The sequence below is a fragment of the Lygodium microphyllum genome, chromosome 3 (genome assembly GCF_053477565.2).
Source record: "Lygodium microphyllum isolate KBCC chromosome 3, Lygodium_microphyllum_v1.1.10, whole genome shotgun sequence".
In the NCBI taxonomy this organism is placed as follows: domain Eukaryota; kingdom Viridiplantae; phylum Streptophyta; class Polypodiopsida; order Schizaeales; family Lygodiaceae; genus Lygodium; species Lygodium microphyllum.
Genome location: NC_141137.1, coordinates 52,568,340 through 52,581,312, shown reverse-complemented (window position 1 = coordinate 52,581,312; position 12,973 = coordinate 52,568,340). Strand labels below are relative to the sequence as shown.

The 12,973-nt window shown below is 43.4% G+C and overlaps 1 protein-coding gene across 1 annotated transcript in view; it reads left to right on the top strand.

Moving 5' to 3' along the window:
* The first annotated feature begins 593 nt into the window (after positions 1-593).
* Positions 594-12,973, top strand: part of LOC148038332 (uncharacterized) — a 30,125-nt gene continuing 17,745 nt past the window's right edge. Inside the window, exons 1-2 of the mRNA XM_087670722.1 lie at positions 594-823; positions 935-1,148. Coding sequence (XP_087526848.1) covers positions 943-1,148 — 206 coding nt within the window. The 5' untranslated portion in view covers positions 594-823; positions 935-942. The remainder of the gene's footprint in view (positions 824-934; positions 1,149-12,973) is intronic.

The following is a 12,973-nucleotide window of genomic DNA, read 5'->3' as shown; positions in this document are numbered from 1 at the left end:
AAGCTCCAGAAATGCACCTGCAACCTGCAACTCACGCCTCCCAATACAGCTTGAATACAAAAACAGCCAAATTTTCATGCAAGAACTTATGATTAGGATGGTCACATGCTTAGAATAATTATACCCATTTATCTATGGAGAAGGGAATTGATGTCCCCAATTGGTAGCCCGATTTTGGTGGATGCTGTGACGAAGATTGATTGGTTGTCGAAGCCCTCAACCACCTTGCTTATCGTCGCGTGTCTTTGCACTCTGTCAAGGAATCCTACCTTTCCATTCGGCCTGGAAATGATTAATGTGTGTGAGAGAGAGAGAGAGAGAGAGAGAGAGAGAGAGAGAGAGAGAGAGAAATTGGAGAGAGAGTGTGTGTCAAGAGAGAGAAAAAATTTGACGGGAAAAAATTTGGTGGGAGAGAGTAAATTAGGAAGAAAGAGAGAGGGAAGAAAAAATTTCAAGAGGGAAAGAAAGAGTTATAGGAGAAAGATGAGAAAAACAAAATAAAATTTATAGGAAAAACATGAGAAATCCAAATAGCTCGATAATTTCGCTTCCCTCACAACTTGGCTGTGTAGCGTTCCTACGTCATGGAATGTTCACTAAAAAGTATATTTTTTCGCCTTTGGTGTTGCTGTCGTGCCGTGAAGCATTCGAGCGAGAACTTTTTTCTCCCGACGGGCAATACGTGAAGAAGCATTCGAGCGACACTGCTCGCCGAAAAAAACTTGACAAATGCTGTGGATTGACGGAGAGCGACGCATCTCTACCACCCGATGTTTCTGATCAACCAGTAAAGCCGAAGCTACCAGAGCAGTTCTGTAAGCAGGTGCGCCCGCCGATGTGTTCACTTGTATGTAGTATATGGACGCTCCGTTGTGGCGAATGTAGACGACGTGCTAAAAACTTTGTAACTCTAAAGGAATCTTCAAATCTGCAGGGGATGAGATGGAGTCCAGACCAGATCTGGCTGGACTCTTTCGGTTGCCGTCGTTGGCTCCTCGATGCCGTTCCGCACCCCACATGTTCTTTTGGGGCATCTTCTTGATCGCTACTAGCACTGTGGCATTCTTGGCTTTCTTTTACGCGGCAATTCTATCAAAGATCTTACCATCATCAGGGATACCTTTCCTTGCAGCACTTGAGAATGATTGGTAACGTTCTAATTTGAGAGAGAGAGAGAGTGTGTGTGTGTTATAAATTTTATTTAAAAAAAAAAAAAAAAAAAAAACGTCTACACAAGGCCACATCGGTCTGTCAGACAATAATAGATACATCTCTCAAATTGGCCTGTGAGACAATAATAGATACATCTCGAGTTCAAGTAACTGAGATGTTTCCCAAGTAAGACAAAAAACCATAATAAAAAACGAAACATCTAGCTAGGAAACAAAGCACTAGAGATCTAATGTGGTATGGAATTGATATGGGGATAGGCACGTCCTAAGATATCTCTTAGGGGTTTGTCCAACATTAATAGGCTGTAGTGTTGAGTAGGGCTGCTCGATGATGTGGCAATATTGTCTAAATCCTTCAATGGTGCCTCGAGTGGGGATGTGGACTAGTGGGCCGTGGCCAATGTGCTTTATATCTTTTTGGTGGCTCTATCTAAGGTGATTCCATGGCCGGTGGGCTTCATATCTTTTTGGTAACTCTGTCTAGGGTAACTCCTTGTGGTGAAGTCATTGATTACTTTGGGTTATCCTCCAAGGTATCGACTGTAGTTGCAACTTGGAAAAAGTTAGTAAGGGTGCGCTACCGTGGATTCCCAAGATACCTCACTCGGGATTGTAAGAGGTGATCCCTATGGTGACGCGACGCCAAAAGGAGAGTCTAAGGCAATGTGGATCTGGGAAGTCCATTTCTAAGGATAGTGGTCCAAAATAGACAGTGGAAGTACCCTTTGACCTCACAGTACATTGGGCACCTACATATGTAGTCCTTCTCAGTCTTTGGCTCGAGCTGGCAAAGCTACTAGATTTGAGCTCCATTGTGAATGATCTCTATTCGTAGTGGGGACCAGGATATGTGTAGCTAACCAATGACACATCCTACTCCATATGGCTAGTGTGTATCCATATATCTTGGCCGGTTCACAAAACCATCAGGGGATATACATAGAAGTTGCTTTTAGTAGAAAGCCATCTTTGTCCCTAGGTCCTACGTAGGCATCTTGGTTATATGTAGTTGAATATTGTCCATCTTGATGATCTTGTTGAACTCCTCATTAGTGATTTATGAGTTTTTGCTCATTAGTTTATGATTGACCTATTATTTAATTGGTTCATCAACTAGCCAACTTTTCTTGATTTATGGCCTATTTATAGGCTAGTTGCTTTCCTCCAGTCATTCAGCACTTGTAGGTCCTATTAGAGAGGAAAAGCGAGTACCAATGCCCATACAGCTAGTGACTCATTGTTGTATTTGACTCATTTATGTCTTGGTATATGGATTTCATTTCTTGAGCATACTTTAGAGTTCTCTCTTTATAGTGCTCTTGAGTGCTTTTGTTTCTCTCATCTTGTAGTCTCTCCTATGTTGTGTAGTCTATTACAACAATCTTCAACGCTTCCATCATTGCACCCACTTTTGACAAAAGCCACTGGAAGGAAGAATAATCACTTCGATGGTACCAAGCCCTAGGAGCTTGCTTTAGGCCATAAAGGGTCTTTTGCAAGCGATAGACATGGTTCTCCTTTTGGAATCTCACAATGATAGTAAAGGTTGGGATCAGGATTTGAACATTGGAAGCCACTTTGAAGTAGAGCTTGCTTCAGGCCATAAATAGTCTTTTGCAAGCAATAGAGATGGTCCTTCTTTCCAGATACATAGAATTCGGGAGGCTGATCTACTTAATGTCTATTTGATGCCATTCAGGAAGGCAAACTTAATGTCTATTTGATAAACGGGCCAATCATGGTGAGCACAAGAGCCCAGTCAAATATGTACGCCATTAGAGCAAAAGTCTCTAAGTAATCCAAGCCTTTTCTCTATGCAAAATCCTTGGCAAAAAGCCGAGCTTTATGCTTATCCAAGGTGCCATCAACCAAGTATTTGGCCTTATGGATCTACTTCACGCCAATTATTTTCCCCTTGTTTGGACATGGAATCAATTCCCAAGTCTCATTACGCTTGATGGAATCCATCTCCTCTTGCGTGGATCCCAAAATCCTATGCTAGAACCTCCATAATGATAGCAGACTCTCTATCCTATAAGATTTGTGATATAAGGGCATAGTTCTCACAAAGTGAATACCCTTGTTGTGCCTATACCTTGGCTAACCATTGTGGATAGAATCATCAATAGGTAACATTTGGAGTTTCTTCTCAAGGGTGATGTAGTGAGCAAAGATCTTGACATAATATAAAGATGATAATTTGGTCCAAACCCTTGCCAAAAGCAGACTCTATAGACATGTACAAGGATTGAATCCTAGCAGCTCATAAAGTAGAAGGAATAGGCTTACGAGTTGAGCTAGTCACATAGAGCTGCTTGATTGATAGTCGACCAGTATGAGGATTCTCCGGTGGATGGTGTATAAGGTGTCAAGAAAAGTGGTTGGACAGTATGTACTTAGAGAGACGGTAGGGTTTGCAAGACGGTAGGGTTTGCAAGGAGAAACACTGAGCATATGGCAAACATTAAGAGAAGAAAATTGAAAAAAAGAGTGAAGAATGATGAAGACTGATTCGTGTGGAATAAATCATGTTGATACAATGGAGCAAAGCTTGAAGATGATTGCACTATCCTAGTTGATCAAGTAGCAATATCTATAGGGAGTTTGGATAGTGAAAAGCAAAATGAAGTCCTCCAGGCTGTAGGGTATTGAAGGTAAACATTGGATGGTGAAGGACAGTTGTAGAGGGAGTGAATGCAATCCTTGGATGCCGTCGGAGAGGAGAGAGGATATCACCAACAACCACCACACTTTGGAGTTTGAGGGATAGCAAGGCGACTTGCCTCTAGGTGAAACATAGCAAAGGAGAGCCAACTAGTAGCAAAACACGGCATACTATGGCAACAGACATCCTATCAGAGTCAAAATGGATGCCACGAAGGTGCCAGGCTGCAAAACACGAATCCTAGAGGGTGTGGTAGATGACACTTCCTACAAAAGTTGGAATAGGCCACTGTGTCCAAGAATTTAGTTGTCCTCCTAGTAGCGGTGTAAACAACAGTGGAGAGGCTAAGGAATAGAGAGAATACTGATAGAATGGAGTGATTTGATAGAAAGAGTGAATGGATGAATGTTTGGCAGTGTGTAATGAAGGGAGTCAGTGCCCTATTTATATGCACAAACAATCATGAGTGGCACCCGAGAATGTGGGCACCTAGCACTTTTTGGGGCTGTAAGAGCGAAACCTAAATGAATTAATGATAAGAAATGTAGTTAACAAATGGGTTTCTCAATGCCCCCTCTTAGGCCCAAAAATTAGCTATAAGAGGGGTGTGAGAGAAGATCCACCTTGTAATCCATGTCTTCCACTTGAAGAACAATAGACATGATGAGTTGATAGGACCCGAAACTCAACCTTCTCAAAGAAGCCACAAGCTCTATGACTCCATGTTGGAAGGAATTCAAAGGCCTAGCTACCAAGTCATGGTTGAAATATCCAAGGCCCCAAATGAGGAAGATCTTATAGATTCTAGGTATCAATGGGTGAGATGGCATTTAGATTTCAACGTCAAGGGTGGGTGAAGAACCGCATGAACGAGGAGGGACCCCCTTTGAAGCTGCTCAATTGTGGGTATGTGGAAGGTATAATATTAAAGGGTGGCATTTTCCCTAATGATGTACTAGGATACAAAGGGGTAGTGAAGTGAGGGTAGGTAGAAGATAGCGTGGAGAAAGTGAAACTCCTAGACAGGGATGTCCCCTCGCACCTCTTCTTTTCTTATTTGTTGTAGAGGCTATGAGCTCCTTCCTGAGGGATAAATGATGTCTGCTTCAAGAGCCCCCTCTATTGAAGTTTACATATAGAAAACTATTGAGATTCTATATGTTGGGACAAGTGCACAGTGGGAATGTGAGTCAGAAGTGGAGCAGTCGCAATGTTGAGTTTGAGAGTGAGAGAATCCCAAGATGAGTGTACCAACTTGTTACGATACACAAAGAATAAAATGTATTGATATGTTAGGGTACGAATAAGGGTGTGTTCACACCCATATAATTTCATACACATGGAGATTAAGGGACTTTACATCCGAAGGGACTTTATACCCAACAACCTCCCACTTAAAGGCCCGAAGTGATACCTTTAACCTAGCCAACTCCCATTAATCGGATGCAAGGCTCATGCTAAGCCTTTGGAAGTCTCTTAGTGAGAACATCTGCAGGGTTATCTTGGGTTTTGATCTTAGTCAGTGTGACAAGACTATCATCCAAGACCTGTTGAATGAAGTGGTATTGAACATCTATGTGTTTGGTACGTGCATGAAACATGGCATTCTTAGCCAGAGATACTGTACTTTGGCTATCACAACCAAGCATTGAAGTACGTGAAGAGAGACCAAAATCCTTGACCAAACGGCCAATCCAAATAGCTTCCTTAGAAGCTTTTGTGGTTGAAATATATTCAGCCTCCTCTGTAGTACTCAGTGCCACAATTTTCTGCAACCTTGAACACCAAGAGATAGCCCCCCCAGCCAAAGTAAAAACATATCCACTGGTAGATTTCCTAGTGTCAAGATCTCTTGCCATGTCCGAATCATAGAATCCATGCAACTCTAGTGTACCCTTTCCATAGCATATACACTTCTCTTGTGTACCTTTTAAGTATTTGAAGATACATTTCATTGCTTCCCAATGTGGTTTGCCAGGCTTAGACATGAATCTACTAACAACTCCCATTGCATGAGCGATATCAAGGCGAGTTGCAACCATGGCATATATCAAAGATCCACAAGCTGATGCATAAGGTATGCCCTCATAGCACTAGCGTTGCATCATGTTTTGGGCAATGAGTTTTGCTGAGCTTTGTATGTGACGATAAAGGCACACCAAGAGGCTTAGCATCAGCCATATTAAATGTGTTAAGTACTTTGCTAATGTACTTGTTCTGTGAGAAAAACAAGAAGTGATGCACTCTATCTCTTTTAATGTGCATGCCCAAAATGTGTTCAGTTGTCCCCAAATCTTTCATTGAGAATACTAAACTCAGCTGTCTTTTAAGAGCATTCAAAGTACTCTTATGCTGTCTTGCAATCAGCATGTCATCCACATATAAGACCAACACAATAAGGCTTCCATCACCAATTTTTTTAGTGTATAAGTAGTGATTTGCATGACTATGTTTAAATCCGTGGCTAAGCATGAAGGTATCAAACTTTTTATACCATTGTCTAGGGGCTTGTTTCAGAATATATAAGCTGCGTTTCAGCTTACAAACCAATCGTTCTTTCCCTAGAATAGCAAAACCTTCAGGTTGTTTCATGTACGGCTCTTCATCTAGGTCACCATGAGGAAAAACAGTCTTCACACCCATATGATCCAACTCTAAATCCAAGGATGTAGTGGGAGCAAACATAACACGGAGCATAGTCATCTTCACCATTGGTGAAAAAACCTCCGGGAAGTCTATGCCTTCCTTCTGTGTATAGCCCTTAGCAACCAAACGTACCTTGTACTTGGGCTTCCCATCAATATATTTCACATTATAAACCCATTTGTTAGGGATAGCTTGCCTATCCTTGGGCAAAGGTACAAGCTTCCATGTATTATTTGCATACAGAGACTTCATCTCTTCTTGCATACCAAGCTTCCACTTTCTCTTGTTTTCACATGATTGTGCTTCTCTAAATGTCAGAGGCTCACCTTTATTAGTCAATAAAATGCAATCCAAAGATGGTTGAAACCTCTATGGCTGCCTTTTGACATGTGTAGACCTTTCTACCCAATGATTTGTATTGATAGGTAATGGGCCTACATCTTGAGGTATGTGCACACTATCACCTGGTGGCTGATTTTTAGCATATTCTTGCTGCTGTAACTCGTTTTTAGGATGTTCTTCTTGCTGTCCTATTCCATGTAAAGAAATACTTTGACACAGAAGCACAAATAACAATTGTACGACAAAGCACAGATTGATAAAAGAACATAGTTTGGGTTAGGGGAACTTAGAGACAATGAACACATAAAATAATTGAAGTGATATAATTGCTGAAAATACAATGCTCATGCAGCAAACACACTATGCAGTGAATGAATATTGAACCTTGAACTCCTACATCTCAAGGATTAGGGCAAGGGTAATGAGCTAGAGAGTGTGTCGTACTTTGAATGGATCCCGAATCGCAGCAAAGCAGCCTCCGGATGTTAAATACCAGCGAACGCAGCAGTGAGAAGCTGGATTTGATGCAGATGGCAGTGAGGAGAGAGAATATATAGTAAACGCAGGCTGACGAGAGAGAAAACAACCAAACCTAGGTTGCAGAAAACTGGGGAATACAGAGAAGAGAATATTGGGGAATGGAGCAAACACACTATGCAGTGAATGAATACTGAACCTCGAACTCATGTATCTCAAGGATCAGGGTAGGGGTAATGAGCCAGAGAGTGTGTCGTACTTTGAACGGATCCCGAATCGCAGCAAAGCAGCCTCCGGATATCAAACACCAGCAAACGCAGCAGTGAGAAGCTGGATTTGATGCAGACGGCAGTGAGGAGATAGAATATGCAGTAAATGCAGGCCGATGAGAGAGAAAACAGCCAAACCTAGGCTGCAGAAAATTGGGAAATACAGAGGAGAGAAAATCTGCCAAATGCAGGCTGCATAGCCTAGTGATAGCCTGCAGGAGCTGGGTGATAACTGGAGGAGAGAGAAAACTGCCAGTCAATACCTGCAGTAGCTAGGCGACAGCCTGCAAGAAGCAAACGCAGGGCTATGATGACGTGGTAGACTGTACGGCAGCAAGTTTGCATAGGGACAGCAGTCGCCTGGCTGGGATCAGCTCCAAGCTGCGTCAAGAGGGCTGGAAATCAGGTGCCAATTGATGGAGACAGCAATGGACAGCTTTGACTGAGATGTCCTCTACGAATGGGATGTAGGCAGCAAGCTGAAACACGTGAAATATGCAAAAACGAGATTGTAGACTGAATGGAGGGCAACATACGTATTTATAGAAAGTTTGGGCCCTCTCAAGTGGGTTTATGCTTATGGGACACAGAAACTCTCTAGGATCACATTTCTTTTAAATAAACTAGGTTTCTTCATTAATTAAGCAAGTTTAGGGGCTGTTTAAGTAAAACTAATGCATTTTTGCTCAGCTTTTAGCTTGGTCCTAAAAATTCACTTTGTCATGATGACTTTATTGTGGCTTAGACGATCCACCAATGTCCAAGTCTCATTTCAGTCAATACTCTCTAGCTCCTTCTTCATGGCTTCTCGCCATTGAGGGTATAAAGAGCCTCTTGCCATGTATCTAGCTCAAAATGCACTATGTAATCGTCTGTAAACAACGACGCAAATGAAGCCTGAGGAGCAAATCGAGCAGATTTTCTAGGTCCCTCCGGAGTGGAATCCAGTGGTAGGATCCCGAATCCCACATGGTTTGCTGGTACCAGCGAGGTAACGGGTCTCGTAGAGAGGGCCTGGGGGATGACAGGAATGTTAGGAGTGGAAAGTAGACTAGGCTCAGTAGGCACGATCTCCGATGATGTGGAAGGAGGAATAGGATTGACATCCTGTGCAAAGGAGTGCACGATATCCCTTTCGTTAAAAACAACGTCCCTCCTGACGATCACCTTGTTTGTCCGAGAATCGAACAAACGATAGGCTTTCGCTTCAAAGGAATATCCAACAAAATAAGGAGATTAGCTTGGGGTGTGAGCTTTCCTATCTTATCATCAGGCATGTGTGTGTAGGCATGACACCCGAAGACTCTAAAGTGGGAAATGACAGGCCAAGAGCCAAAAAATGCCTCATACGGGGTCTTTTGAAGAAGAGTTGCAGTTGGGCACTAGTTGAGGATATACATTGAAGTCTTAACAGCCTCGACCCAAAGGCGCTCAGGAAGCTTTGCTGCGAATAGCATAGAGCGTGCCATTTCCATGACTATCCGGTTCCTATGCTCTAAGACTCCATTCTAAGAGGTGGAGTTAGTAGAGGTGAGCTGGCGAGAGATGCCATGCTTCAGTAGAAACTCGAAAAACTCGTGGGAGATAAACTCACCACCGCTATCACTCCTCATGCAACCAATACGACGACCAGTCTGGGTATGAACCAATAGCACCCAAGCAGAAAAATAGGTAAAAGCATCGGACTTACGCTTGAGGAAGTACACCCACATGTATCTAGAATGATCATTCACTATCAAAAAGAAGTACAATGCGCCATTCAAGGCGGCAGTGGATGTTGGCCCACAAAGATCAACATGAATCAATCTAAGAGGCTCCTTAGCACGATGGGTGGACTGCTAAGGGAATGGGGTACAATGCTGCTTTCTGAGCTGACAAGCTTTACAAACATCACGAGCTAGTTTTAGGCGGGAAAGGCCCTCAATCAGCTAACGTGGGATAACTCATAAAGAGAATCATAACCAATATCCCCTAAGCGAAAGTGTCAAAGACGCTCATTGCTCGTAGGCTCTTGAGATGTGGCTAATGCTTGGAAGCTATGGAACACGGAGCCCTCGGCTGTCGGCTTGGTCAGAAAGTGTGTCATGTGGTAAAGGCCATTAGGCTATGCCTTACCGCGAGCAATCACTAAACCAATCTGAGAGGCAAGGATCTCGATTGTGGTCGTAATAAAGAAAACTACTCGCCCCAATCGGCAAAGCTATTGAATAGATAACAAGTTCATGCCAAGCTGGGGGATATGGTATACATTGTCCAACGAAGCCAAATCCGGACCCTTGTCAGTGGCAAAACTGACGCTACCTTGAGCCTGAATCTTGACCGAGGAATTGTTTCCTACGCGGACTCGCTCATCTGTAGGGGCTCGGGTACGGAAAATGTCCTCTATAGGAGTCATATGATGTGTAGCTCCACTGTTCACAATCCAAATAGGAGATGAAGTGCTCGGCTGTGTGACGAGTGGGCCTCTGCAGTAACCTCGTCGGGAGGCAACTCACAGATGTGGACGAGACTCACATCTAATGTCTCTATGGAGACGATGTGGGCCTCTACAAACTAGTCAGACAATCCCTTTGGAGTTGAGAACGCCGTTGACTGAGATGGCTGAGTAGTGGCAGTATGAGTTTGACCTTTAAACTGCCCCTTGCCATCACCTTGCCTCCCCTGCTGGGGGTTGCTCGATTGAGGGGCGAGGGTCTGAGACTTAGATTTGGATGTTGTGCCTCTGGCTTTTGAGCGACACTCGTCGTCAAAATGACCAGCCTCTTAACAATGTTGACAATACCTATTCTTTTTAGGTACATTCTGCCACCCTTGTTTGAGCTGTGACTGGGAGTTTCCTTGTGATTCCTCGGATTGATTTTGTTTTTTGATTTTGAGTGATGGTTTAATTTTGTTTGCCCTTCCCTTGTTGCCCTTTTTGAGAATGAGCAATAAGAGCTCCCTTTGAGGAAAAATTCATATGAAATTGATCGAACAACCGTGTGTAATGCAATAGCTGACACTCAAATTCATAGAAAGTAGGCATGGTAGGCTTTGAAACTATACCTTTCACAAAATTGAAGTATTTCCTGGGGAGTTTGTTCAGAAACAATGTGACTTGATTGTCAGAGGACTTGGGAGTCCCCGTAGTGGAGAATTCAGCAAAAAGTCCTCGATACTTAGTCAACTTGACTTTCAAGTCATCCCGGTAAGTGGTTTTAAAGAGTTGGAGCTCATGGTCAAGATTTATACGATGGGTCCTATCCCGAGCCGCATAGTGGTCAGTCAAGTGGCTTGACAATAGCGGAGGCATTCCTAGCCTTCCATGAGCGAACAACCTCGTATGGAATAAGTGTGGGATCGGGTTGGGATTCCAACCCGTGCACAAGATCCCATAGGTGCTGGGAGTCAAGGATGTGTCTCATCAAGTTCGACCAAGTGGTAAAGTTTGACCCTTTAAAACGAGTCTTATCATTGAAAGCATGCTTGGCAAAAGATGAGGTGGAACCATGAGGTGTCGGGAAAGTGAGATAAGATGGAGATGGAGGGTAAGATGGTGGTGGTGGGTGTGTCTGATAGGAAGAATGAGGGGGAAAAGGTGGGTAGGCAGAAATAGACTGGGAGTGTCGAGTGAGTGCCGATTGATGTGGAATCACTGGAACATTAATGTTTCCATAAGGTGCCGATGGAGGTGGAGGCACGGGGACACGAAAGCCCTGTCCAAAGCTTGGTTGGGACATAGTAGAATGACCGGGAGGTCCACTAGGTAATGCTATACAGGCAAGCTGTGGTACCAATTGATCCATACTCGGGAGAGACTGGGGGGGATACCCAAGCTGCAATGATCCCAAAAGTGTATGAGAAGTAGGTGGAACACCACCCAATGGAGAAAAGGATGAGGTCCTAAAGGCGGTGCCTATGTTTCTATAACCCCCTGGTGCACTGTGATGTGCAACATGAGGTATTTGATAGGGAAATGTAAATGGTGTAAAGGGAAGTGGAGAAGTAGTGGAAGAATGTGGTGGGATGGGTGGGTTTTGAATTTTTGGTGTGAAAGGTGCAAATGCATTTTGTTCATTTTTACCATTTAATGATTGAAAATGAAATGATGATGATGATGATGCACCATGCAATGTAGAAATAGGAACACCAAATTCATTGTGATTTTGAGAAGTAAACTGAAAAGAGGAAAGGGTAGAAGGAGAGGTACCTGGCTTTTTCTCATAATCCCCACGACGTGTGTTAACATACAAGAATTGGTCCTCAAGAGAACCTTTTCCGTAGTCAGTAGATTGTACTCTATCTTCCTCATGATTTCTACCAGTATATTGCAAAGTAGAAGAAGTAAAAGACAAAGGAACAAAAGATGAATATAAAGTACCTTGCACCAGAGTGGATGGAAGAGGATTAAAGAATGGAACATACTCTGGATCTCTTTCTCCAACAGGGGGGCCCATCCCTGAGGAAGGTCTCGACGGCCCTACAATATCATTAGATTTATAGGTAACATCTGAAGAGAGAAATTCACGCATACCTTCATTGAGTAGCTTCTCATGAAGGGCAATCCTTCGATCGAGCTCCTCAATCTTCTTTCGTCTAAAGTCCATGATCACATGATATTCTTCAGTGGAAAGCTTGTATAGCCTTTTTTTCGTGTTGTCAGAAGTATCTTTCACCATGTCAGAACTTTGTGGAGCAAGGTGTTTTGCCCACTCTTGCTCGGTTCTCAGCATAGGTTGTTCTGGGGACTGAATTGGCATTGATGTGTTCGAAGTCATTTCAATCTACTGTTGTTCTTGCTTCTTGCAGAGAGCTTTCAGACCAAAGGCCTAGGTTTCTCAGAGAGTACTAGGCTCTGATACCATGTAAAAAAATACTCTGACATAGAAGCACAAATAACAATCGTACGATACAGACTGATAAAAGAACACAGTTAGGGTTAGGGCAACTCCTAGACAACGAACATAGAAAATAACTGAAGTGATATAATTGCTGAAAATACAATGCTCATGTAGTAAACACACTATGTAGTGAATGAATACTGAACCTCGAACTTCTGTATCTCAAGGATCAGGGCAAGGGTAATGAGCTGGAGAGTGCGTCGTACTCTGAACGGATCCCAAATCGCAAAGCAAAGCAGCCTCCGGATGTCAAACACCAGCAAACGTAGCAGTGAGAAGCTGGATATGATGTAGACGACAGTGAGGAGAGAGAATATGCAGTTAATGCAGGCCGATGAGAAAGAAAACAGCCAAACCCAGGCTGCAGAAAACTGGTGACAGCAGAGGAGAGAGAAAATCTGTCAAACGCAGGCTGTACAGCCTGGCAACAACTTGCAGGAGCTGGGCGATAGCTGGAGGAGAGAGAAAACTGTAAGTCAACACCGGTAGCAGTTGGGCGACAGGAAGCAAACGCAGGCTGTG